Source organism: Cladophialophora immunda (assembly GCF_000835495.1).
Source record: "Cladophialophora immunda strain CBS 83496 unplaced genomic scaffold supercont1.5, whole genome shotgun sequence".
Taxonomy (NCBI): domain Eukaryota; kingdom Fungi; phylum Ascomycota; class Eurotiomycetes; order Chaetothyriales; family Herpotrichiellaceae; genus Cladophialophora; species Cladophialophora immunda.
In genome coordinates, this window is record NW_015622545.1 from 156,300 (window position 1) to 181,231 (window position 24,932).

Sequence of the window (24,932 nt, forward strand, 5' to 3'; positions counted from 1 at the left end):
ATACATACCCGTATCGGTATACCACAGTCAATGGGACACTCGATATCATGGCATTCCTTGGGCGGGATCCAGGCATGCACACCCCCCGGGATGCCACCTCTAGCTAGGCAGTCTACACCGTCCAGAGGCAGTTAGCGAGAAGAATTTAGCGGTTTGGGGGCTTCCGGGTAAAGAGCATCATTAAGGGGGGGTACCTGAAGGGAGACCCTATAGGTGGTGTCGGGGCGCCTTGGCAGGGTTCCTCGCTCACTTGCGTCCCTCTAACCACTGCAGACCTGGACGCTACGGGGTCTGCGCCTTACATTCCACACAAACTTCCTCTCTTCTACCACCCAGCACTCCGGATTGATCTCATCGCAACTCACAATCCCCTTCCTTTCCCTTCCTTTTCCTTTCGCATCTCGCCTTTCCCCTTCCCCTAGCCACTTGCATCCCATTTGTCCGTTTCAAAGTGTTCTAAGGGCCTTCTCATATCAACATCCGCCGTTGCCATCATTGAGGGCTTTCTACCGAGTCAAACTTACTTTTCTTTGGGAGGCGCACGCCCTCGTGCAGTCGCCGCCCCGCCTATTATTCGCTCCCGCGACCTTTACCCTCCATCCCACCCTGCTTTCATCCCTCCGTCCATTTTCCTCCTCCTCCATACCTTTTGTATGCAAGCTGCGACATTGGAGCCGCCTCTCGATACTGCCTATTGACGCAGTAGAAAGGGGCAACGTCTGGTACCTTTTGCAATTGATCTTGTCTCCGCCGCCGTGCTCACGACCTTGGCCTGGCGTTCAGGGACTCGAACAAATCGTCCTTCCAGAGATCCAGCGACTTTCACCAAATCCATGTCGCGACCTTCCACAGACGGCCTTTACCTGTCCCTAGAGCAACAAGAGCTTCTTATGGCAGCATTGAATGCGAACCACTCGCCTAAACAATCGACGTCGACTACCCAAAGGAATACTCCACAGAACTTCAACTTTACGCCAAACATGTCTAGCGCTCCTGGGTCGGGAAACCTCGAGTTCAGTGATGATAGCCCGTTTCTAGACTTCGATCCCGATGCCGACTTCGGGGATGAGTCATTCGACTTCGACGAGAACAGTCGCATGATCGGTGACATACCTGGAGATTCGGCATCCGCCGATCTACATGATAAGCGAAAGAGCGTCGACGGAAAAGAAGACGACGACGAAGGAGGGGGTAAAAGAAGAGAAGGCGAGGACAAGACTGCCAAAAAGCCTGGGAGGAAACCATTGACTTCGGAGCCTACCTCAAAGCGCAAGGCCCAGAATCGGGCTGCGCAGCGAGCCTTTAGGGAACGCAAAGAGAAGCACCTCAAGGATCTGGAAACCAAAGTGGAAGACCTAGAAAAGGCCTCAGAGTCAGCCAATCATGAAAATGGCCTCCTCCGCGCCCAGGTGGAGCGCTTGCAAGTCGAGTTGAAAGAATACCGCAAACGCCTCTCGTGGATCAGCAGTAATGGCTTGAATAGATCGCAGCCAGTCGCACCCAACCAAAATCGCAATCCCAATGGCAACGACTTCCAGTTCGAGTTTCCGAAGTTTGGTGATCTCCCACCAATGCCTGCCACAAAGTTGTTTGGCAATTCAAATATGCAGAAGCCACAGGGCAGCAGCGTTGGCAGATCCCCTTCTGTTCCCACTCCTGGTGCGACCCCAAGCACCCAAAATGCTGCCAGCCGACGTTCCACCTCGTCTTCGCAGAATCAACCCACAAGATATGGATCTATGAGCCAGTCGCCAATTGGCAACACATTTACTGCCTCTCCCCAGCCTCAGAACCAGCAACAAGATCAGCATGGAAGTGTTGACAGCTTGTCTGGGCTGTTTAGCCCATCCATTCTTGAAGCCAGCCGCCACGCCAGTTTGGGAGGTTACTTCCCAAAATCTGCCGTCTCTGCCTACAATGCCGCCACTCAGAGTAACCGCGGCAGCCTCGACAACGGAGTCTTGAGTAACATGCCCGGCCTGTACTCGAATTCGAGTATTTCCAACTCTGACTCCCCGAGTTCATCCACCGAATCGCATAATGCCATATCCTCTATTGGCACGTCTCCTGAGCCAAGCTTGAACTCTCCCGCGAACAAGCTTACGGAGTACAATCTCAATCCTATCAGTGAAGAACATCAGGCTCCATTTGGTGGTAAGGACTATCTCTGCGATCAACTCCAGCTGGCCTGTGGCTGTGCGGAGGATCCAATGCCTCCAATCTTGAAAATGTCTAACGAAAATCCGTTAGGCTACGTTAACGACCCTGGCTTCGACGTCAACGGTATCAACTGGCTCGCTCAACAAAACAACAACTCCTTTGACCCGATTTTGTTCGGCGATTATCGCGAGACACAAGACAATATCCTGTCCCAAGATTTTGGTGCATTCTTTAACGACGCCTATCCACTTCCGGATCTAGGCAGCCCTCTCCACAACTACAACGACGTGGCGCCAGAACCGGCGCCAAAGACAGACCTTCTAAAGCAGGTTGAAGAGGCCAAGAATGAGGAAGTTGTCCCCGACAATGAGAAGCCCATGACCTGCAATAAGATTTGGTTGGTGACTCCCCCCTTTAGATTTGAGTCAAAGATGCTAACATGAGTCACAGGGATCGACTGCAGTCGATGGAGAAATTCCGAAATGGCGAGATTGATATCGATAACCTGTGTAGTGAGCTCCGAGCAAAGGCCAAATGCTCCGAAGGCGGCGCCGTTGTCGACAAGAAGGACGTCGACAAGATCTTGGGCGCTGTCTAGACACGATAAAAGTGCTCGACATAAGGTCTTGGGATGTACTCAGGTACGATCGGTCGGGCTTATTCTGGATGGATTGCAGGAGGGTATATTATACCATCAAAAAATGGATGACTTTGGGATATACCTGGCCCGCATGTGTGCTATGAAGATATCAAGGAGATGATGCGATTTGGAGTTGTGGTTGTTGAGGTCAAGGTTTGACTCATTTACATGTAACAACGTCTGCCCGTCATCTTATTGTGATGTTGGCGGGGACCCTTCATTCACAAGCCTTCCGCACCAGCTGTGCGGAAGATGTAGCAGCAGCAACAATGTCACCACCTACCTCTGGTACAAAGGACTCCATACTGTGAACTTGCCCAGGTGGTCTGGTGAAAAATGCATCGCAAGTAAAAGGGGCGGAGTGCCAAGAGGCTAGTCCCAGACAGGCAAGCGCAGCTCTCGCCGCTTGTATTTTGCTTTCCTGGGGTTTCGCCCATGAATTTATCCCGACGACCTGAAGAGTCTGAACAGTCGAGCCTCTACCCATTCTCCATCGCCTTTCGACCATTGTTCTTCTCGTCTTACTCTCCAACATCTCTGAGTTGAACGCGCCCTGATCCCGTCACAGCCCAGACAGGTATCTAATACTTATTTTCACCTCCGGTCTTCCTAACCTCTCGACTCGGCGCACGCTTCACTTTGCCTGCGGCCTTATTTGCAACCACTACCTTGTCCCGCGCCCTCCAGCTTGCCATTTCCTCATGGCTTCAGTGAGTCCCCCATTCCTCTGTTTTATCAGACGCCAGACTTGAACTTCTTCCCTCACCTCTCCACTTGCGCGATCATGGCGCCCGGAATCATGACCCCCGTAGCACTTCCGCTGATCCAACTCTGTAAACAGCCACGACCTCAGTTCCCAAATCCAGGATACCTCCCGAACGGTACAGCCTCAGGGCCGACTCCTGGGGCTCAGGCGCTCCTGCCAAACAACGGCCGTATCATTCAGTCCGGTCCTATTCGAGTTCTTTGTATTGCAGATGTCAGAGGTCAGTCCGCCGTGCTTCACCGGCCGCCACAAAGCAGGTCTGATGCAAAAAACTCTAGGAAATCTCCGATCTCTGAATGAATTAGCAAAGACTGCGAAGGCCGACTATATTTTACACACCGGCGACTTCGGGTTCTATGACAATACCTCTCTGGAGAGAATAGCTGAGAAGTAAGGAACACTCCAGGTCCGGCATCTGAGCACGATGGCTTACACCAACTTTAGGACACTGAAACATGTTGCTCAATATTCTCCACTCCTCAGTGAAAATGTCAAGCGCCAAATCGCTCAGCCTCAGCCTCAGCGGCCGATCAAGCAAATGTTCGCACCGGACCAACTACCCCTTTCAGAATTACCACTCCTGCTCAACAAGCAAATCACCCTGGATGTGCCCGTTTACACGGTATGGGGAGCTTGTGAAGATGTGAGAGTTTTGGAACGGTTTCGGTCGGGCGAGTACAAGGTGGACAATCTGCACATTATCGACGAGGTTAATTCAAGATTACTTGATATTGGCGGAGTAAAACTGAGACTCCTCGGTCTCGGTGGCGCAGTTGTTATCCACAAACTGTTTGACAACGGAGAAGGCAAGACATATATTGCAGGCGGTCAAGGCACGATGTGGACAACGTTACTTCAGATTGGCGCCCTAATCGACACTGCGAACCGCGTTTACGATCCCTCGGAAACCCGGATCTTTCTGACACACGCGTCACCTGCCAGAGACGGCATCCTCAACCAACTCTCCGTTACTCTGAAGGCCGATTTCTCCATTTCGGCAGGTCTACATTTCCGATATGGCAGCTCTTACAATGAGTTTTCCGTCAATCCATCGCTCGACCACTACCGCGGAAAGTTGGCGGCGTCCAAAGCATCCTTCCAGGATGTGTGGGAGACAGTCAAGATGGACGTGGAGCAGGCGATCGAAAACAATACCAATCACAAGGCTCTTCTTCACAGTGCACTGGAAATTGTCGAGAAGATGCCTAGCACTGCTAATGGAGGCAATCCTTTTGGCGGGCCTGTGGGCGGTGGACCTGGGGCAGGCCAGGTGGACGAAAGTGCTTTCAAGAACATGTGGAACTTCAACCTCGCAGACGCTGCATTCGGCTACCTTGTTTTGGAAATTGAAGGTGGTCGTATCGGTACGGAAATGCGGGCCCAGGGCTTCAACTTTGCTCATCGTGGAAAACCCACACTCCCTGGGACGGTTCCTCAACAACCGCCGACAGGTCCAGGATCCGTGATCTCGGGTCCCGCGCCTCCCGCCCCTGCTTCAGCTGGTCCGACTCAGAATCGCACTCCTGCCTTCTCTGCGCCGGCACAGCCATTCCCACAGCAACAGAAGCCTCTACAGCAACCACCACCACCACAACATCAGCAACAGACCAGACCCGGTCAGCCTCAGCCTGCACCAACGTCTGCTGCCAAAACGGGAACTCCCCCTACAGCAGGGTCTCCAGCTCCCCCTGTTGCCCAAGCCAAGCCATTGACACCTCAACCATCATCTTCTGGGGTTCCAACAACCTCTGCCATTACAGCCACCAACGGCACGAGTGGAGACAAGCTCAGTGAAGGCGAAGCCGCAAAAGCCAAGGCTGCAACGCCTCCTGCCGAACGCAGACCCCCAAGCGCCCTTTATGTGTCCCAGGCCGACAGCGAACAGCATATCCGAGACTGTTTTGGTGACGAGGACCGCGAAAAAATTAAGGTCATTAGCAGGATGGGCAAATTCCCCAACTGGAAGGTGCAGTTCGAGTCACACGAAGTTGCCGAGGCTGCTTTGGCCAAAGTGCAAGGCGAGGCGCAAAACCACAAGAATTCCTCCGGGAAAGTCCCAAAGTTCACATGGTTCGAGGAGCGCACGGACCGAGTCCCAGGTCTTCATCAACGTGATAACCACAGCCAGGGCGGAGTTGGGACGTGGCAACCCAGTAACCGGGGTGCGGCTGGATCGGCCAATGCTCCAACGCGCGGAGGGTACCAGAGCGGAGGAGCAAGTGACAGCGAAGGCGGTCGAGGCCGAGGCGGATTCCGCGGACGTGGGCGTGGTCGTGGAGACGATCGAGGTGGACGGGGTGGTCGAGGCGGTGGAAGAGGCACTTACCAGAACAAGCCTACCGATGGAGCATCCGACAGCAAACCCGCAGATTCAAAGCCCAGTGAGGTGAAGCCAGCTGCCACTGCGGGCGAGAGCTGAAGTGATTTTTTCGTGTTCGAAGAGCAGTCGGTGAATTTCTCCGGCAGGTGAAAGAAATTCTTCACAGTCGATCCCTTTTTACAGCGACAGGGAAAGAACAATGTGCATTATGGGCTCGGCGCCAAAGGATGGGATGTCGAGGGAACTGCTTGAGCTGGAGTTTGAACAGATCAATTCTTGAGGCTGAGGCCCCGGTTGGCACTTGATACCTGGGAAGGATAGGGGGAGCTTCCGGGGTTTCTGAGCGCTTCTTTCTCTTCCAACATATGTATTTTAGCCTTGCTAGAAACCAAAAAAGAAAACAGGAAAGGAGTTGTGAAGGCGGATGGTATGGGGTGTGCGAGAGGAGAGAGCTCAAAGGGTTCGAAGGGAGATGGCAGTGCACAGATACCCAATGCCAGTTGATGAGGTTGTTGCGCTCTATTCATTCTCTTGACTGCAGTCGTGTGTGTTTCTATCGAGATGTTCCCAGGCGTCGGTGCCAGGACTCGCCATGGCTACAATGTACGTTCCTGGTGCCTGAGACTATGCCTGGGAAGTTTTAGAGGATCGTCCTCATAGTTCGACGGTCTACTGTAGGAGTGGGAAAGTCCGTGTGGCCCTTGATGTCCCATGGGGACTTGGTGCGGATGGAGGGCGGCACGGGGGTGGGAGCCAATTCGTTGGCTGGCGGCAGGCAAATAGCAGATGGCAGATGCAGTCGATAGGGAGCGGATGATGGTGGATGGGGACCTTCATGCCGTCGTGTGAGATGGAGAAGAGGGAGCGGGAGTCGCACAGGGAGGCAACAAAAAGTGGTGACGTGGGAGGAGCGGAATTGGCTCGTCATCGCAGGCTGCGGCAAGTTGTCACCGAGTATCAGTCGGGTTGCCCTTTACCTGCTTAGGCATTTTGCAAAACAAACGACCTGCATCTTCTCTACAGTCGTACTCTCCTCCTTGAGTCTTCTGCTTCTCCTTCAATTTCCTCTTCGCCAGATCGCATCGTCCTCGTCCGTGTGCCTTGACCTTCGCCATCTTCCTTCTCCTCTCCAGGATGACTTAGTCTGCGATTCCCAGCCACAATTCTAACCGACGACAACCGACGAGTCCTCAATCCTCCCACCCAATCCTCATACCGAAAGCAAGCTCGATGCGCTTTCCTTCTGCTGCCCTCGCAGCTCTTGCTGCCTCCTCCTCTGTCCCGCTTGTCTTGGGCTCGCCCCCTACGCCCCTTCATGAAGCAGGCCGATGCGCCATCCGTGGCCACTGTGGGAAACAAGGGTTTTTCGGCTCTGATTTACCTTGTCCTGACAATGGAAAGGCCGCGGCTCCTTCCGACGTGGTGCGCGAGAAGCTGGTCGGTCTCTGCGGAGTGAAATGGCAAGATACCGACGTCTGTTGCGACGAGGATCAAGTGGATGCTCTCCAAAAGAACCTGAAACTGGCCGAAAGGATAATCGCATCATGTCCCGCTTGCAAGGAGAATTTCTTCAACATCTTCTGCACCTTCACCTGTTCTCCCGATCAGTCATTGTTCGTCAATGTCACCGACATCGGTAAAGCTTCCAATGGCAAGGATGTGGTCACGGAGCTGGATAACTTATGGTCAAAAGATTACCAGAGCGGGTTTTATGACAGCTGTAAAGAGGTCAAGAATGGCGCAAGTGGTGGCAAGGCGATGAGTTTCATCGGAGGCGGCGCCACCAACTACACCGAGTTTCTCAAGTTTTTGGGCGACAAGAAGTTACTGGGTAGCCCGTTCCAGATCAACTTTCTCGAGGAGCCTCGGTCTGGAGACAGCCAGGGCATGGAAGCCTCTGACCCTCGTGTCTACGCCTGTAACGATACCAACCCCAAATTTCGATGCAGCTGTGTCGACTGCCCGGAGGTTTGCCCAACTTTGGAGCCGGTCAGTTCAGTTGATTATTGCCATGTCGGAAAGCTTCCCTGTCTCTCTTTCGCTGTCATCATCATCTACTCGATCTGCCTGTTGCTTCTCGTTGCGGCTATTTCCGGGCATGTGGCCTATCAAAGACACAAAAAGTGGAAGAGTGAGAGGCTCCAACTGCTACAGGATTCCGCACCGAGCGACGACGAAGATGAGGGAGAACTGGTCAACAATGCAGGGGTCCTCGACCGGCCGCAGAGAAACTATTATCTCAATCAGATACTGGACCGAGCGTTCCATGCGCTGGGCGGATTTTGCGCTCGTTACCCTGCCTTGACCATTGGTACAAACATTGTCGTGATTGGACTCCTCAGTCTGGGGTGGCTCAGATTTGAGGTCGAGAGGGATCCGGTCCGTTTATGGGTCAGCCCGAGCTCGGATGCTGCGCAGGAGAAGGCCTTCTTCGACAAGAACTTTGGCCCCTTCTACAGGACCGAGCAAGCGTTCCTCGTCAACGACTCGTCTCCTGACAGCTCAGTCCTGAGCTACCAAAATCTCGACTGGTGGTTCGACATCGAAGAACGCATTTCACGCATGATGTCACCTGAGAACGGCATCAAGCTGGACGATATCTGTTTCAAGCCAACAAGCTCCGCCTGTGTGGTCCAGTCCGTCAGCGGGTGGTTCGGCGCCGGCTTGACGGATGACTGGAAGACCCAAATTGAGCGTTGTGCAGCTCATCCTGGTGACCAGCTTTGCCTACCGGAATTCATGGATCCTCTCCAGCCGGGACGAGTTCTTGGTGGCTATGCGAGCATTGATGACGTCGCCGATGCAAAAGCCCTGATCACCACGTGGGTGGTGAATAATGATCAACCCGGCACAGAGGGAGAGGCTAGGGCTGAAGAATGGGAGCGGGCTCTCAAACATGAGTTGCTCATCTACCAAGAATCCGCCAAAGCACGCGGCCTGCGGCTCTCCTTCAACACCGAGATCAGTCTCGAGGAGGAGCTCAATAAGTCGACCAACACCGATGCCAAAATTGTGGCCATCAGCTACGTCGTCATGTTCATATACGCCTCGCTCTCCCTGGGCTCGACAACTCTGTCATTGAGATCGTTTCTCAGTAACCCCGCAAATGTTCTCGTGCAGTCGAAATTCACTCTGGGCGTCGCGGGCATTCTGATAGTGCTGATGTCAGTCTCTGGCTCGGTCGGCCTCTTTTCTGCGGCCGGAGTAAAAGTTACGCTGATCATTGCCGAAGTCATTCCATTCTTGGTTCTTGCCGTTGGTGTAGACAATATCTTTCTGATTGTGCACGAGTTTGAACGTGTCAACGTCAGCCATCCGGACGAAGAAATCGATGTGCGTGTTGCAAAAGCCCTGGGGAGGATGGGGCCCAGCATTCTGCTGTCTGCGTCAACCGAGACGATTGCGTTCGCCATGGGCGCGTTTGTGGGAATGCCTGCAGTCAAGAACTTCGCAGCGTACGCCGCAGGCGCTGTATTCATCAACGCCGTATTGCAAATCACCATGTTTGTGTCCGTATTAGCGCTCAATCAAAGACGGGTCGAAAGTCTGCGGGCAGATTGTTTCCCGTGTGTGACAGTCAGGGGAGCCAACTCGACGGGTATGCCTGGTGGCCATTTCTTTGGCAGCGACGAGGAAGGCTGGTTGCAACGGTTCATCCGCAAGGTCTATGCACCAAGTTTGTTAGACAAGAAGGTCAAAACGTTTGTCGTTGCCTTCTTCGTCACCCTTTTCGCAGCTGGGGTGGCGCTCATTCCGCGGGTGCAACTTGGACTCGACCAGCGTATCGCGCTTCCTGAGGATTCCTACATGATCCAGTATTTCAACGACTTGTACGACTATTTCGGATCTGGGCCACCCGTATATTTTGTCACCCGACACCTCAACGTGACGGCGAGGGAGCATCAACAGGAACTCTGCGGCAGATTCACCACCTGCGACGAGTACTCACTGGCGTACATTCTGGAGCAGGAGTCAAAACGTCCGAATGTCAGCTATATCAACTCTGCCACTGCCAGCTGGATCGATGACTTTTTCTACTGGCTCAACCCCATATCAGACTGTTGTACGAACGAAAACGGCGGGACTTGCTTCGGCGAAGATAAATGGAACATCACTCTCTCCGGCATGCCTGAAGGGGAAGAGTTCGTCTATTATGCTCAGAAGTGGATTCATGCCCCTACTGATGAGGAATGTCCCAACGGAGGACAGGCCGCCTACTCAAACGCCGTGGTCGTCGACAAGGACCATACCGATATTCCGGCAAGTCATTTCCGAACGTTCCATACACCGCTACAGAGTCAAGACGACCTCATCAACTCCTACGCCGCAGCCAGGCGAATCTCAGACGATATTTCTGCACGCCACAATATCGACGTGTTCCCTTACAGCAAACATTATATTTTCTTCGATCAGTATAGCAGCATCATTCGCCTGACTGCCACACTTCTGTGTGTGGCCGTTGCGATCATCTTTGTCATTTCTTCGCTGTTGTTGGGATCCCTTTTGACAGGAGTTGTTGTGGCAGCAACAGTCGTCATGATCGTGGTGGACATTATCGGTGTCATGGCATGTGCTGGCGTTTCTCTCAATGCCGTGTCGCTGGTGAACTTGGTTATCTGTGTGGGCATTGGCGTGGAGTTTTGTGCACACATCGCCAGAGCATTCATGTTCCCCAGCAAATCGATTATGGAGCGGGCAAGGCACAAGTTCCGAGCCCGAGACATCCGGGCCTGGGCGGCATTGGTCAACGTGGGCGGGAGCGTCTTCAGCGGCATCACCATTACAAAGTTCGTGGGCGTCGTTGTGTTGGCATTCACCAGGAGCAAAATCTTCGAGGTCTACTACTTCCGCATTTGGCTGGCGCTGGTGATACTTGCAAGTAGCCATGCGCTGGTGTTTTTGCCTGTGGCTTTGAGTTTCTTGGGCGGTGATGGTAGGTCTCTCTCGTCGTGAGATCAAAGAGAATTGAGCTGACATCTATTGACAGGGTACATTGATCCCGAGAGCGAGGGCGGGCTGGAAGAGGATCTCGCTAGTCGACGATACCGGAGTCTGCTGCCGGACGACGATTACTATGATTCAGAGGACGAATAACAAGAGTTGGATAGAAGACAGCCAGCACAGCCTCTGATAGAAAATGCATTCGTTGGACTGGCCAATCACTTTACGCATGTCCCTTTATGAGTACAGAGCGTTGTAAGCATTGCAGGACTTTGCCCTAAGTACATCTCATGCGGGTCAATGGTCTCTCCGGGGATCTTTTCGTAACAGGTCACGTCTTTAACGTCCTCCATGTACCACTCCCAAAGCAGATCACACATGTTATCTCTAACAAGTGCTCGGTACAAGTGGAAGCCAAGCTCGTTTACTTATCGTCATCACCACTCAGGTCCAGGATCTGCATGCCTCGCCCCCTCTCTCGGCGTTGATGAGGTGGCCTGGCGCCAGAAGCCTGGCTACTCTGGTTCCGCTGCGCGCTGGCTGCACGGCGGTCGTCTGCCAGCTGCGTCTGGGGGATCACGTCCACGTCCACACCGACTCCCACACCCACACTCATCCCGGACACGCGCTCCGCTTTGATCTGCTTGGCGGTCTTGCGCACGCTCGAGGGAGGGAGGGGACTGCTCGAGCCGAGACCGACGGGCTGTCTCTGCGTGCCTCTGACGATGCTGCCGTCGTGGGCCCCGTCCGCGCCGTCATCGCTGTCGCCTTCCACGTCGCTCGTGGCGATGTTGTCCCGCCTCTCCTTGGCGAGCAGTCTCGCGACGCGTCTCCTCAGGGCCGGGTTCTCGACCAGATCCTCCTCCACGAGCGGCACATTGCACTCGGGGCACTTGACTTGTTTGATGCGCATCTCGCGCTCGCGCCTCGAGCGCTGCTTGTCGCCCAGCTGGCTGAGCTCCTCCAGCTGGGTCGGCGTGAAGGGCGCGAAGCTGCTCGAGGTGCCCAGCATCGAGAGGATGGCTTCGCGCTCGTAGCTGTGGTTGCAGTTCTTCGAGGTCACCGGGTCGACGTAGGGGAGCAGTGTGATCGGGCACTTGAGCCGGGTTTTCTCGGCGGCGATTTCGAGCTCGTTGTCAGAGGTAGACGATGGGGACGGGGACGCCGAGCCTGCTTCGGTCATGCTAGTCTCGGCGTTGGAGTCTTCTCGCCGTGCGTGATGGCGGTGCAGGCGGCGTCGTTGGCTGGACGAAAAACTGAGCCGTCCTTCCTCGGCGGCGAACCATAGGCTCTCGTCGGGCATGGGCGGCGCGGATTCCCCGGGGTTTTTGGCGTCGTAGAGCACGCGGTACCACCCCCTGTAGTCGTTGTTGCGCGCGTACCTCTCGGTGAGGGTCTTGGACGTCCATGTTCGCGATTGCTGCGTCAGCGCTGTGGAGAGGTGGACGTGGGGGGTGTCGGCCGGGTGAATCGTCGGGAGCATCGTTGTTTGATGTCTGAGGCGGGATGACGGTCCGGCTTCTGTATCGTCTTCATCCTCCTCTTGGTTCTGGTTTTGCTCGTCATCCCCATCGCCGTTGTCATCGTCGTCCACGACGCGTCTTTTCTGCCTCGCTCTTCTCGTCGGACTTCTCGTCTCGAAATCCCTCCGCTGCTCCTCCGTTGTTTCCTGCGCCTTCTCCACCACCGCCTTCAGCGTTGCGGGATACTCGGTCAGCCAGGCCACGTCGTCGATTACGCCGCGAATGCTCGAGTCCATCCTCTTTGTCAAAGCTTCGACCTTCTGCTGGAACTCCTCGTATCTCGCATCCGCCTCAGCAACTGCGGGGTCTTCGTTCTCTTCCGCTGCATCCTCAGTGCCCTTCGCTTCCCTGCGCCGAGCCTTCTCTTTCAAATGTCTGGCCCTGCGGAGGTAGGCCCGGTCATTGAGTTCTCCCGTGATGTCGGTCAGGATTTCGGCCGCCTTTTTCAGGTGTTCTCGGGCCTTCTTTTCGCGGTCCCGCTGCTGTTGCAGCTCGCTGAGGGCCCTGAGGGCCTCGTCGTTGAGGGGCGTTGTGAGCGGCTGCGGCTCGAATTGTGCGGGCGCCATAGCGCAAGGGCCCTGAGTATCTGGGGCGGGCTTGGATGGGTGTCACGAATGAATACTTGCTTGAGGCCTGAGGCTCGAGGCTCGAGGCGGACGAACGCGTCGAATGGCGGCGCGTCGTATCTGAAGGGAAAAGCTAAACCCTTTTCGGCAAGCTTCACTTTTGCAGTGCCTTTCGCCTTGGACTCGTTCTCTTTTCCTCCCACGACTCACTGCTTTCTTCGGCCTGTTTGCAATACCTCCTCATTAGCCGAGCAGGCCCAGTATCGCTTGGCTTCCTCTTGAACTGTTCTGGAAGTTCCTATCTCGTCGTATTCGTATCCGAGGGTCTTGGTGCCATGGCCGACATCACGTCATACACTTGGCTGGCAAGGCTGACTCCAGGCAACTGGGAATCTCGACGGCGATCATCATATTGGCATTTTCTTGAATACGAAAGATACTGCATTTGAAAATGATACCTGGGGATATGCAACCCATGCGGTCTATGTGGGTATTCAACTTGCTCCTGTCCGCCCCCCCCCCCCCCCGGGGGAGACTTCATAATGGAGGTGCTCGTATTCGCATCTCGATGTGGGTTGTAACCATTCCCAGATCGAGAGTATCGCCAAAAGGAGGTATGTGGAAGTATATAACTTTACTCCTTTTCTCCCAGTCTCGTCTCCCAACGTATGACTAGATTCGACCTGGTACCATTTGTATGCTTGCCGAAATGTTCAAAAACATCCTACTTCTCCTTCTTCCGTATATCTGTTGGACTTCTGGGCATGCATGCCGTCCACGTTGCAGATACGGAGACCCTTGTTGGCCTGATGAAAAAATATGGCAAGCCTTCAACAGCAGTATTTCAGGCCGTCTAGTGCGGACCTTTCCCTCTGCTGCTGTTTGCCACGGAGAACACTTTGACAGTGATGGGTGCAGCCAGGCAAAGCAGGAATGGGACAACAGTTTCTGGAGAACCAACCAGTCTGGAGCATATACTGCGATTGTATGGGAGCTGGGGAACCAACAGTGCTTCATTAATTCGTCAAGGATTGCACCCTGCCAGCCAGGCCTTGGTAATACGGGCTGAAGCCAACGCTCAGGTCTCAAGAACTGCTGCTGACCTCGACAATAGTTCCACATTATTCTGTGACAGCAAAATCAGCGACAGACATCCAGGCTGCGGTCAAATTTGCCAATGAAAAGCACCTCTACCTTGTGGTGAAGAACACTGGCCATGATCAGTAAGCGTCTGCCTCGAGAACAAATCTCCTGATGTCTAATCTCCTGCACAGTCTCGGTCGATCGAGCGGCCGAGGATCTTTCTCCATCTGGACTCACAATCTGAAAGGAAGACAATGGACAGAGAATTTCGTTGTCGAGGGAGCGCCTGCGGGGAGTCAAGGTGTGCCGGCTGTCACACTGCAAGCAGGGGAGCAGTGGCTAGGTATATACGTTTTGCGGCTATTGGTTGGTGTTTTTGCAAACTAACGATCCTAGATGTGTATCGCGCTGCTTCTGAACAGCGTGTTATCGTCGTTGGTGGTCACGCAAGAACAGTCGGGGCTGCCGGAGGATGGTTGACTGGGGGCGGTCACTCAGCCTGGTCGAACCTCTATGGCTTGGGGGTTGACAGTAGGCCATGCGACCCCATCGAACATTGCACAGCACTGACGAACAGTGACAGACGTCTTGGAGGTCAAGCTGGTCAACGCGCAAGGAAAGCTAGTGACAGTCAATCAGCATACTGACCCAGACTACTTCTACGCCTTGCGCGGCGGAGGAGGAAGCGCATGGGGTGTTCGTATACATCGGATAAAAGGCATAGCGCTCACTCAAGCTGACTTGAAATAGGTCATAACCTCGGTGACCTATCGGACTCACCCTGAACCAACCCATATTCAGGTCGCCGCGATACAGATTAATGCTACAACCAACTCAAGCCTCCGTCCGGTGTTAGAAGGATCTCTAGGTGCTTTAGTGAACATGACGGACGCCGGATATACGGGCTACGCGTACCTCAGCAATGGCTTTTCTGGCCTGTTCATCCGACCTGGAGGTACCGAAGCAGAATTATCACAAGGCTCTGCCGCCTTTCAACGACTGGGGCATATCAACGGATCAAGCTTTGCCATGTTCAACTTCACTTTTCCTCGCTGGATAGACTATTGCAACGCATTTCTTCAGGATCCAAACATCGCTTTGAACGTCATGGATTCATCCCGACTCCTTACTCCAGACATGGCGTTCAACAAGGCAGGTGAAATCATCGACATGATGTTAGAGTTCGGTCCGGAGCACTATCCGTCGTTCAACTTCAGTCAGTCTCACTCATTTGACAAGTGGCACTTGCTAATACCGTTCCCCAGTTGGACATGTCAACTCGACAATGCGAGACAACACTTCCGTCCACCCTTCGTGGCGGGATGGCCGAGCGGTAATGAGCTTTGGCACAAACTGGGAAAACGATGCACCCGAAGCCGAAAAGCACCAGAAGAAGCTCCAGCTTGTTGAGATGAGCAAAAGGTGGACTGCGATTGCTGGGCCGGACGCAGGGACGTATGCGAATGAAGCCAATCCGTAAGCTTGATACGCCATGTGCCTCACCATGCGTTCGCGGTGGCTAATCTACCCATAGTTTCGAGCCTAACTGGCAGAGAGTATTCTGGGGGTCTAACTATGACCGCTTGCTAAAGATCAAAATGGCCAGGGATCCTAACAGCCTGTTTGTCTGCAACCGCTGCGTTGGTTCCGACATAGTGTATGAACCATGAATGAGGGTGACTCTATCCCGGGATAATGTGCTGAGGAGGCAGCTATGGACTTTGAAAGAATCCGGCAAAGAATCCCTCGTTGCGCTTGAAGTTTCAAGAGCAAGTCTAATATCCCACTTGCTTCTGGAATCTCGAGTGTCGCATCTGTCCGGCTAGTTGTGTCGTGGTGCCGCTTTGTCCCCTGGACCGTCAGCCTCGCGCTAATTCCATGTCTTGGCATTTCAATCTCAACCTCAGTCCATCTTTGTAAACCTCTTGAATATCCCATGCCGTTGATATCATGAATGGGAACAGTCAATCCTTGAATCATTGGAATACCATCCGTCGTTCTTGACCCCTGGGCGGCGCGGCGGCCATGTGCGCGGCGCAAGAAGGGGCGTCAGTGGCGTCCGCGCCACCACACGAAGCGGAAATTAATCATGTGTCGACTTTGACACACCCAAACCGCGTTGTTTCTGGAAGGCCGGGCTCTTGATTTGTTTGTCTGCCATTGAGTCCATTCAGAGACACGAGAAACACATTCTTCTGCCTCGCCCTCATTCAGTCAGGTCTACAGCTGCGATCTTCCCTCCCCAAAAGTCCACCCAACGACCTCAAAAGTCCAGCTCGCAGATGCACGCGACTATCCGTCTCTGGCCGGTGATGGACTCGTCAGATCTTTCACATGGTCGGCTTGGCAGTTTCTTCTTTTCTTCTCTTGCCTTGGAAGGATGAGTCCTCCGATACAAGAGACTGCTTTTTCACTAAACACTTCGGATCCCTCGCAGACAACTTTTTTCTGTTACTTTCCTGTTCATTGTTTCCCAGTACTGTGAACAGGTTTGAGATAGATTTGTCTACTCAGATCGGCGTGACAGCTACTGATTTGCCTCACCTTTTCACATTTCAGTCACTCTCTATTATTCCCCTGTGTCTCCAACTCTTGTCATGCCCCATTTGCTTATCCTGCCTCACGCGGCATCAGATCTTTGGTGTGGAGCTCTTCTGTTATCTCAACTACTCTTGGAAGCTTCTGTCACGACTTTGGTCTCATCTCCGGTACCAAACTTCGCATTCAACTTCAAAGCAAGCAAGAGAATTTCCCACTCCTCTCGTATTCCGCACACCCTCAATCCTACCTCGCCACCAACTTGACTTATCTCTGTCTCGATCACATTCTGCTTGGGACTTGCCCGCTCAGTCGCTCCTTTCTTCACTTTGCCAGGATCTCTGCAGAACGCTTTCCGCCACAACCCGAGTCGCGGTTAAGACCTTATAACAATGGGCGCTAGCAACTCAACGATCAATCCCGACATCCCTTTATTCGCCGAGCAATTTCCAAACATCACCATCAGACCTCTCCATCTGCAAACCTCTACAGTCCCAACAGATCGAGAGTCGAGCCAGACGGCCGCTATTTCATCAAGCCGCAGCCAAAACGGTATGACTTCCTTCTCACCAGGTGACATTTCATCCAAGGCTTCAATCCCGCCCAAGCGTCTGCCTCCAGTGGAAAGCCGGGAGACAGTCAGATCACAAGCTTTCCAGATCACCAACTGGCGGGCCGTCGATAACTCGGACGAGATCTATGAGTCTGTTGAGATCGAAAACTCGGGTTGTCCTCCCTCCCCGCCGTCAGATACCTGTACGAATATCAGCTTCTCTGATCTGGACATAAAGCCTTCATTGGCAGAAATCAATGAAGCCTTGGCCATATACGAGGCAGCCGCTCCGTCACATCATGAAAAGGCTGGTTCATTTCTTTCTCCAATTGATCTAGATCCTCCACGAGCCAACCTCAAAAAGTCTCTGAATAAACGCTCCTTGTCTTCCTCGCCAGAGCCAAGGAAGAAACGGCGTCTCGTCCCGACGAAACGGGCTATCGAAATTGCTAATCAGAAATTCGAGAAGTTCGGTGGCATGAGCGACTACCTCCAGAGCCAACCCATGGCACCCCGGCCCTACACTGAGACGTACAATCAGGAAAAGTTTGGATTCGTCAATCCGTTCCCCCATGGCTTCCCTCTCTCTGACGACGAAGGTTGGTTGCGTCCAGACCCTCATCCTGGGTCATGTCTCTACCAAGACTCTGACCATGAAGACGAGGGATATTGGTCGAACGTGGTCAGTCCGGCAAATTCTGGTGATGGGGAAAGTCCAGAAGAACAACAAGAACGCCTTAGCAATCTGTTATCGAGATTCCACGGACACAAACCGATAACATCTAAATCATCTGCAACAACATCCAAGGCAGAATTGGACGAAGAGGAGCAACTCATGCAACTGGCTCGTGAATACATGCACATCTATCAAGAGGCCGGCGTCGAGCGGAGCAGACAGCTCCGAGAGAATGCCTTGCGGCGCCGCGGACTTCTACCGACTATTGAAAGCGGCTCGATGTCGGAACAAAGTAAGACAGTATCAGACACTGAGGGGGATAACAGCTCAAGAAACGACCTGTTTTCTGACGATGACGGTCAGTCACAGTGTATGGAGGACCTCTTGGACATTGCACAAGAGCATGTCACAAAGAACTCAAATCCCACCCAGACAGAGGTACGCGACAAAGCGAAGTAGGTCAAAAGCAAGCAGTTCAAGGCAGGGTACAAGCTAACCAAGAGCGACAACAGGATAGATCGGCACGTAAAGAGACCCACGGCGCAAAATCCCGCTTCGCGTGCAGCCGCTGAGCAATTTCGGACGCAAAGCCGACATTTGGGTGGTGACCGTAACCCCCAAATTGAAGACATTGGATCACAGACCTCGCAGTCAAGAGAGAGTCATGATCTTGGCTCGATATCTGAGGAGCTGAGTCTACAAGAAAAGGAGGAGCGCTTGCGTGAGGCCCAAAAAGCTGTTTTGACTGGGCATGCGGCTAGGGGAAGGGTGAGCAACCCTCCCCAAGACAATAAGTTCCCCAGGGATGACGAGATTAACCCTAGAGCTCGACGCAATCATCTTCGTGAGGAATCCAATGATCGCGCGAGCTACTTGGGATCCGCCATGGAACAGCCGAAGGCACAAGTCAGTGCTAGTGCTGAGAATGAGGCCAACAACAGTCCATCCACCCGGCCCCTGTCTGGTCTTGAGATGCTCGCAGCGAAGCGAGAAGCTGCAATCAAACAGAATGACGGTTCGAATTCCCTGGATCGACCTCTTTCGGGGCTGGAGATGCTTGCAGCTAAACGGGAAGTTGCTAGGGGACAAATGTCAGAATCGAACCACCTTGATCGACCTCTTTTCGGCCTCGAGACGCTAGCAGCAAAACGCGGTGCATCACATACAGAGTCTCGAGACACAGAATCTCAGCCGAGTCAGGAAAGGTTCGCACGTCTATCATCGTCCATTGTGCCCGGTTCCAATAGAGGCTTGACCCTTCCCAAAAACTTTGACCAATTCTCAGAAGAACAGAAAGAAGTGGTTGTCCAGCACGAGATCGCAAAGGAAAGAAAGAGAGACTTGGACGCTCTTGGGAGTGTGTTCTGGACATTCGCACAGTTACGCTGCTTTGCAGACCGTGAAATAACCGAGAGAACCATGCAGATAGAGACAAATGAGCTTTACGACATTGGGAAGTTTATTGCTCTCGTGATTGAGCAGGGAAAGCCGGGCAAGATGCGAAGGACACGAGTACAAGACATCCGCGACAACATCCGAAGACGCGTGCAAAAGGCAGCAGAGAACGAAAAAGAGCCTAGCGACGTTGCGATCATGACCGAAATGAGACGGACCTTCAGCCGAAAGCATATCGACTTTATAAACGATGAAACGCCCAAAGTCCAAGAGGAAATCGACCGTTGGGGTGTGCTACGGAGTGAACGCAAATCCAAGCGGCATGTCGCTCGGCCGAAAGAAACCAGGAGAAATGAATGGCCGAAAGAGCGCACGGAAGAGAAGGGCAGGAACAAACAAGTCCGATTTGCAGAGCACGAGACAAAGGTTGCCCAGAAGAAGCGGCCCAAGAGTAAGGCGAAGACAATCGAGAACCGACAGTCGCAATCCGAACTCCAAGAGAAGCTTATCGAAAAGCTTAGGGCTCAACTGAAGCTCTTTGAGACGGCCGAACAGGAAGAAGTAGCGGATCTCCAAAGCCGAGTTGCCGAGATCGAAGCAGAGCTTGAGCGCGCGACTCAACACGATGACGACGATGAAAGTGAAGAAGACGATGGCGCTGAATTTGTCTTTGGAGCCGGACAGAACGCCACATCGATGCCGAGGACATCCCGCGTAGCGGACAGCCAAACTTTTCAGGGATCAAATATGTGGAATGAGCAGGATATCGAAGATGGGTGCCAGAGAGACACAGGCATGCATATACCAGCAACTAGCCAGCAAAAGGTTGATCCCGAACTGCTCAAGCAGATGCGCCTTAAAAAGAGCCAGCCAACACAGAGCCAAGGTTTCGATCCCGAGCTTTTACGACAGATGCAGCTCAGGAAACAGCAGCAGTTGGAGGCAGCGACAGACTCTACGGTTATTGATCGCGCGACAGCAGGCGAGTCAGACAGTGAGTCCGAGACGATGCATGAGAACAATTCTGACGAAGACGAAGAAGACGACGACGAAGAAGAAGAAGACGAAGATCGGCAGGTTTTCAGGTACACCGTCTGGGGCGTCTTCGTAGGTGTTGAGATTTACAAGGACGCCGACCACTACTACTTCATGAAGACATACAACGCCAAACAGGCGCAGAAGAAAGTCCTAGAGATCATCGAGGGTATTAACGGCTATGCCAGGTCGGAGAAAGACATCGAACCGAGCCAAGTGAACGTGAACACGAAGCTGCACTACGAGCTGATAGAGCAGCACCTTGTTGTTGGCGAAGATGCCACGATCGAGGCGCGGGTATGGATCGAGCGAGATCTGGTGGACCTAAAAAAGAAAGTGTTCCGTGCTGCAAAGCGCCAGCGAGCCGTGAAACAAGCCGCGACGTTTGCGGTCCGCTGGGAAAAGACAACCACTCCAATCATGGACAGCGCTGTTGAAGAGATCAAGACTGCGACCGCGACCGCGACCGCCGAAAGCGACGGGCTCGACGACCTGTTTGAAGAGTCTGCAGAGGACATAGCCAAGGCCGCCGCCGCCGCCGCAGCCGCCGCGGCGCCGGTGACGACATCCATCCCACACGACGACGTGGAGCTCTTCACGACGCCGATCCTGGCAAACCGGCACGCCAAGGACGTGTACCTCGCGTGGCACAACACTTTCCTGCCCGGCTGGCGGAACGAGGGCTACCGACGGCTCGAGGACGAGTCGATGGAGGAGTACCTCGAGACGCTGGGGAGTTGGGGCCTGTTCGCGCGCGAAGAGAGCTTTGAGCGCGTCGAGGCCGACAAGAGCAACGGCAACGGTGCAGCGCAGAGGCGGGTCGAGGAGACGTTCAAGGTGTGGGTCAAGAAGATCCCGGTCAAGGGGCCGGGGAATTGAGATTGAGACGCGGCTTTGTGAGGGCAACGCTGTCGTCGCATTTCTTCGCCCTGCGGCGTGGTTTGGCTTGGTGGGTGGTTGGTTGGGCACGGGCGAAGGGGGTTAGTAGCTACAATTGTTTTTTTCTGTGCTGTGCTGGGCGAGGCGATCTTGGGTGGTGGTCAAGGGTATGGATTTTTTGAACTTCCTCTTCGCCGATTTCCTGCTTGGGAGAGTGAGTGGCTCTCTCCAGCTCGATGTGGCGTCGTAGTAGATATTTCTCTTGAGGGGAACAACGCCGAACAAGGGACCCCGGCGGCACCTTGTCGCTCTTCTGGCTTGAGTCGGGATTCGATGGAGCGACGAATCCATTCCTTATTCCCCGCGCGCACATGGCACCAACGATTTTGATCAGAAAGATTTCAATTTCGACGGAAACCGTTACATCAAATGCTCATTACTATGGCCTGTATGGCCGCTAGTGCACATATTCATACATTCTTTCCCTGTACTGACACCCCCCCCCCGGGCCTCCTGTGTGCTTTGACATGTAGTACAACAATTCAATCTCGTCTAGTTCTAATCCCGCCTCCGTCGACGCCGCCCAGCACTACCATGGCGTCGTCGGCGTCGTCGTGATGGTGCAGCGTGTTTTTGATATGAAGTTCTCGCCGGTCCCGGTGTTCGGTCCCGGCTCCTTTTTTTTCCCCTTTTTCACCGCGAGCAGTAATCCTCCTGCTCGGCCTGGGTCTCGTCAAAGTCCCACAGCAGCTTGTCCGTGTCCTCTTGGGTCTGGGACAGCCACGCGACCCACGGCATGACCGCGTACGCCAGCAGGGCCGTCGCGTACACGGGGCCGGCGACGACGTCCCGCCCGGCCACGTACAGGTAGACGCCATCCCACCAGGACCCGCCGTGCAGCGACATCTGCGCCACGACGCTGACGGCCAGCTCGACGGCCAGCAGCCACACGAGGGCCAGCGCGCCGATCATCAGCGGTGTCGGGGGCGGCGAGGTCAGGAACTTCAGGAGGGACCATTTGCTGGTGCTCATCGACGCCAAGGGCCGTTTGGAGCCCGCGGGGGCTGCGGAGGCCGAGTCCAGGTTCCACACCGTCACCTGCGCGGCTTGCCAGATGACGATCAGCATGATGGGCATCTCGAACAGCTCGGCGTACCGCGCGCCCAGCAGCGGTTGCAGGTAGGGCACGCGGATGGACCCGAGGATCAGGCCCGAGAGGAAGACGAGGGAGAAGTAGATGAGCGAGAGGGGGAGGGTTTGTTGGAGGACTCCCATGTCGGTTTGGTTTTGGTTTGGTGGTTGATTTTTTGTACGGGTGTGTTGTTTGGTATCGCTTGATAGAGATTCTCGAGGTCTTTGTTGGTGAAGAAATCAATTGATGATGATATGGTCGAAGTAGTTGTCTTCAATGGTGGTGGTGGTAATTGTTGTTTGTATTGTATCTTGAATGTCTTTAACAAGCTGCAGACCCAAATGACCCCACGAGATTATGTCCAGGTGTACAAATACCTTTTGATCTTTCTCCTGACCGGGAATGGGCGGGAATTCGCGCATTGAAACTACCCAGGCAGACGGAGAGGGGAGAGGCCGAGAGTCACGAGGTATTTTCAAAACACCTGCAACAGGGACAACGGCGTGATCGTACGCTGTCCCTCGAACTTAACTTAACAAAACAGCTTGCTTACCGGAGAGCCATTGGATTGGTTCCAGAGTCCTGGAAGATTCGAGGAAGATGATTTCCTCGCGTCTCTGTGATGATTCCTGACGAATAGACGAGGGAAATGGGCGTGGTAAGGCAGAGTGGGACGCATGACATGCTTCTCACGCCACCGAAGATCAGCACGAAACATGCCACTGACGTTGCGTTTGCGGCGGTGGTGCATTCTTTTCGGGGAAAGCAGTCGACCACCCATACCAGTAGCACCAGTTCGTGGTAGCGAGCCTCTTTCGACGGTCCCTGATGTGTTTCTGAGCCCGACGTTGTTGGGATGATGGGTGCACATGCAAGCACATGCCCCCTCAAATCTTCACAGCCTTGCCAAGCCCCTTTTTTCCCCGATTCGCCGCAGCCTTGCGCCGATGCCGAGGCTGGACCAACAAACATCACACCACGCCAGTTTGCACGAGCTGTTCTGGCAAATTGCCTCGTTCAACCATTTCCTGCACATTACACTCCTGTGGACTGTGTAGCTACTCTCGTGCGCAACAGCCTCTGGCCCATCGATCCATAGTAACGGACCACTCACGACTTTCCTCACTCTTCGGCTCGGATGCTGCTTCCTGGGCGACCCCTAGGTGCTCTCAGCAGCGAACACAGACGGGGACTGTAGAAAACATGTAGTCAGGCTTGCAAATTCGTGTCCTTTATTCAGAACGATACGTTGGACGAGTCGAGATTGAAAAAGGGCGCAAACCCATATCGCATGTCCTCAGCGCAAAGAAACGCGATACACATGCCGTCGACCTCCAGGAAGACGAAGCCCGACTAACGTGCTCTCGTGTCCAACGTCCTTTCGAACAACCCTTTCCACCCCCGAGAATCATGCATTCTTCTGCACTTTTCACTCCCCCTTGCCCATCGCGTCAGACGCCAGGATGCTCCTCCCTCCATCCGCCGTGAGCCTGCCTCTGATCTTGACCTTCGCGTACCCATCCTCCAGCGGTCTGAAACCGGGACTCTCCCCGCCGTCGTCAATGTCAAAGTACGCCTTTGGACAGAACACCAGGGCCTCCCCCTGACCCAACCGGACAATGATCTTGAAGACGTCGTCATGGCCGCCGCTGCTGCCGCCATCGCTTCCACTCTTCGACCGCGCCAGCGCCGCCACGTGCTTCTGGAGGGCCTTGTACCACTCGGGCGACTGGAACTGGTGCACGACGGCCACGTTGCACAGGTCGAGCAGCTTGGGCGAGATGGTCGGTTCCTGCGTCGCGATCACCACGCGCGTGGCCAGGTGGCGTTGTTGGCGGATGATCTGCACCAGGTCCTCAGAGAAGGCTTTCGCGGCCGGAGTCTCGGTCAAGAACTGTCGAGGATGTGTGTCAGTCTATTGATCTTTTTGCACGGGAGGTAGGTGTCACAATTTTTATTTACCTTGTGCGCTTCGTCCAGGGCGATGATCAGGGGGCTCTTGTCTCGCTTGCCGAGGAAGACCTGGAGGAAGATGGAGAAGAGCGTGCACGCGTCGGACTCGGTGATGAAGGGGCAACTCAGGTCGACGATCAAGATGGTTTGCGGCCGGAACTTGATCTTGCCGGCTCGCTCGCGGATGGTCGGCGCCGCCGTCTCCTTCAAGAACCACTCGATCAGGCTGTACCGCATCTCGAGGAAGGACATTTGTGAGGGCGTCAACCCTTCCCCGCCGACCGCCTGTTTCATCGCGCGGTACTTGACCCCCGCCGTGGTGTCGATGAGCGAGAGCTGCTTGAGCACCTTGTTGACGATGGCCATGTACAGGGGCGGGCTCCTGTCCTCGCTGTCCACGGCCATGAGCGCCTTGAGGTTCGCCACGTTGAGATGCCTCTCGCTGAACAGGAATGGGAGGACTTCCGGCCTCGGGGCGCCGGGCGGCCAGTTCGGCAGGTTGCGGTAGAGGTTTGTCATGCCCGGCAGATTCGAGGGGGAGACGAGCACTTGCACCTTGATGCCCTGCGAGCTGAGGTAGGCGGCTTCGCAAACCTGGGTCGCGCTGGCGGAGGTGAATTTGTCGTAGTGGAAGACCAGGCCGGACATGGGCTTCGGGTTGGGGCCCATGCTGCTGTCGCTGATGAGGGCGTTTTCGAGCAAGCAGGACATGGTGTGGCTCTTGCCGGCGCCTTGTTGGCCGCAGATGAAGGTTGACCACGGATGCTGCATG

The 24,932-nt window shown here is 54.2% G+C and overlaps 7 protein-coding genes across 9 annotated transcripts; 5 read left to right on the plus strand and 2 right to left on the minus strand.

Annotated features, from left to right (window-relative positions):
• Window positions 1-212: 212 nt before the first annotated feature.
• On the plus strand, window positions 213-3,145 carry PV07_08431. 2 transcript variants are annotated; one of them, XM_016395596.1, is made up of 3 exons: window positions 213-2,154; window positions 2,251-2,557; window positions 2,611-3,145. In XM_016395596.1, exons 1-3 carry the CDS (start codon window positions 834-836, stop codon window positions 2,756-2,758), a joined length of 1,776 nt encoding a protein of 591 aa, XP_016245452.1. In that variant the 5' UTR covers window positions 213-833; the 3' UTR covers window positions 2,759-3,145. The 2 variants fall into 2 exon arrangements, with proteins under 2 accessions (XP_016245452.1, XP_016245451.1); XM_016395595.1 differs by having other exon boundaries at window positions 213-2,557.
• Window positions 3,146-3,260: 115 nt separating this feature from the next.
• Window positions 3,261-6,454, plus strand: PV07_08432. 2 transcript variants are annotated; one of them, XM_016395597.1, is made up of 4 exons: window positions 3,261-3,510; window positions 3,642-3,786; window positions 3,845-3,956; window positions 4,011-6,454. In XM_016395597.1, exons 1-4 carry the CDS (start codon window positions 3,502-3,504, stop codon window positions 5,983-5,985), a joined length of 2,241 nt encoding a protein of 746 aa, XP_016245453.1. In that variant the 5' UTR covers window positions 3,261-3,501; the 3' UTR covers window positions 5,986-6,454. The 2 variants fall into 2 exon arrangements, with proteins under 2 accessions (XP_016245453.1, XP_016245454.1); XM_016395598.1 differs by having other exon boundaries at window positions 3,642-3,956.
• A 392-nt stretch (window positions 6,455-6,846) lies between these two features.
• Window positions 6,847-11,200, plus strand: PV07_08433 (uncharacterized protein). Its single transcript, XM_016395599.1, has 2 exons — window positions 6,847-10,819; window positions 10,874-11,200. The coding sequence occupies exons 1-2, from the start codon at window positions 7,117-7,119 to the stop codon at window positions 10,978-10,980; spliced, it is 3,810 nt and encodes a 1,269-aa protein (XP_016245455.1). The 5' UTR covers window positions 6,847-7,116; the 3' UTR covers window positions 10,981-11,200.
• PV07_08434 (uncharacterized protein) lies at window positions 10,974-12,982 on the minus strand. The gene has a single exon (XM_016395600.1). The coding sequence runs from the start codon at window positions 12,914-12,916 to the stop codon at window positions 11,252-11,254; it is 1,665 nt and encodes a 554-aa protein (XP_016245456.1). The 5' UTR covers window positions 12,917-12,982; the 3' UTR covers window positions 10,974-11,251.
• A 473-nt stretch (window positions 12,983-13,455) lies between these two features.
• PV07_08435 (uncharacterized protein) lies at window positions 13,456-15,669 on the plus strand (the record flags this gene model as incomplete). The annotated part of the gene is made up of 8 exons (XM_016395601.1): window positions 13,456-13,901; window positions 14,031-14,139; window positions 14,191-14,342; window positions 14,396-14,530; window positions 14,583-14,695; window positions 14,750-15,215; window positions 15,265-15,475; window positions 15,534-15,669. Exons 1-8 carry the CDS (start codon window positions 13,850-13,852, stop codon window positions 15,667-15,669), a joined length of 1,374 nt encoding a protein of 457 aa, XP_016245457.1. The 5' UTR covers window positions 13,456-13,849.
• Window positions 15,670-16,929: 1,260 nt separating this feature from the next.
• PV07_08436 (uncharacterized protein) lies at window positions 16,930-21,075 on the plus strand (the record flags this gene model as incomplete). Its single annotated transcript, XM_016395602.1, has 2 exons — window positions 16,930-18,221; window positions 18,279-21,075. 2 exons carry the CDS (start codon window positions 16,930-16,932, stop codon window positions 21,073-21,075), a joined length of 4,089 nt encoding a protein of 1,362 aa, XP_016245458.1.
• Window positions 21,076-21,459: 384 nt separating this feature from the next.
• PV07_08437 (uncharacterized protein) lies at window positions 21,460-22,876 on the minus strand. Its single transcript, XM_016395603.1, has one exon. It carries the CDS (start codon window positions 22,348-22,350, stop codon window positions 21,769-21,771), a length of 582 nt encoding a protein of 193 aa, XP_016245459.1. The 5' UTR covers window positions 22,351-22,876; the 3' UTR covers window positions 21,460-21,768.
• Window positions 22,877-24,932: the final 2,056 nt, after the last annotated feature.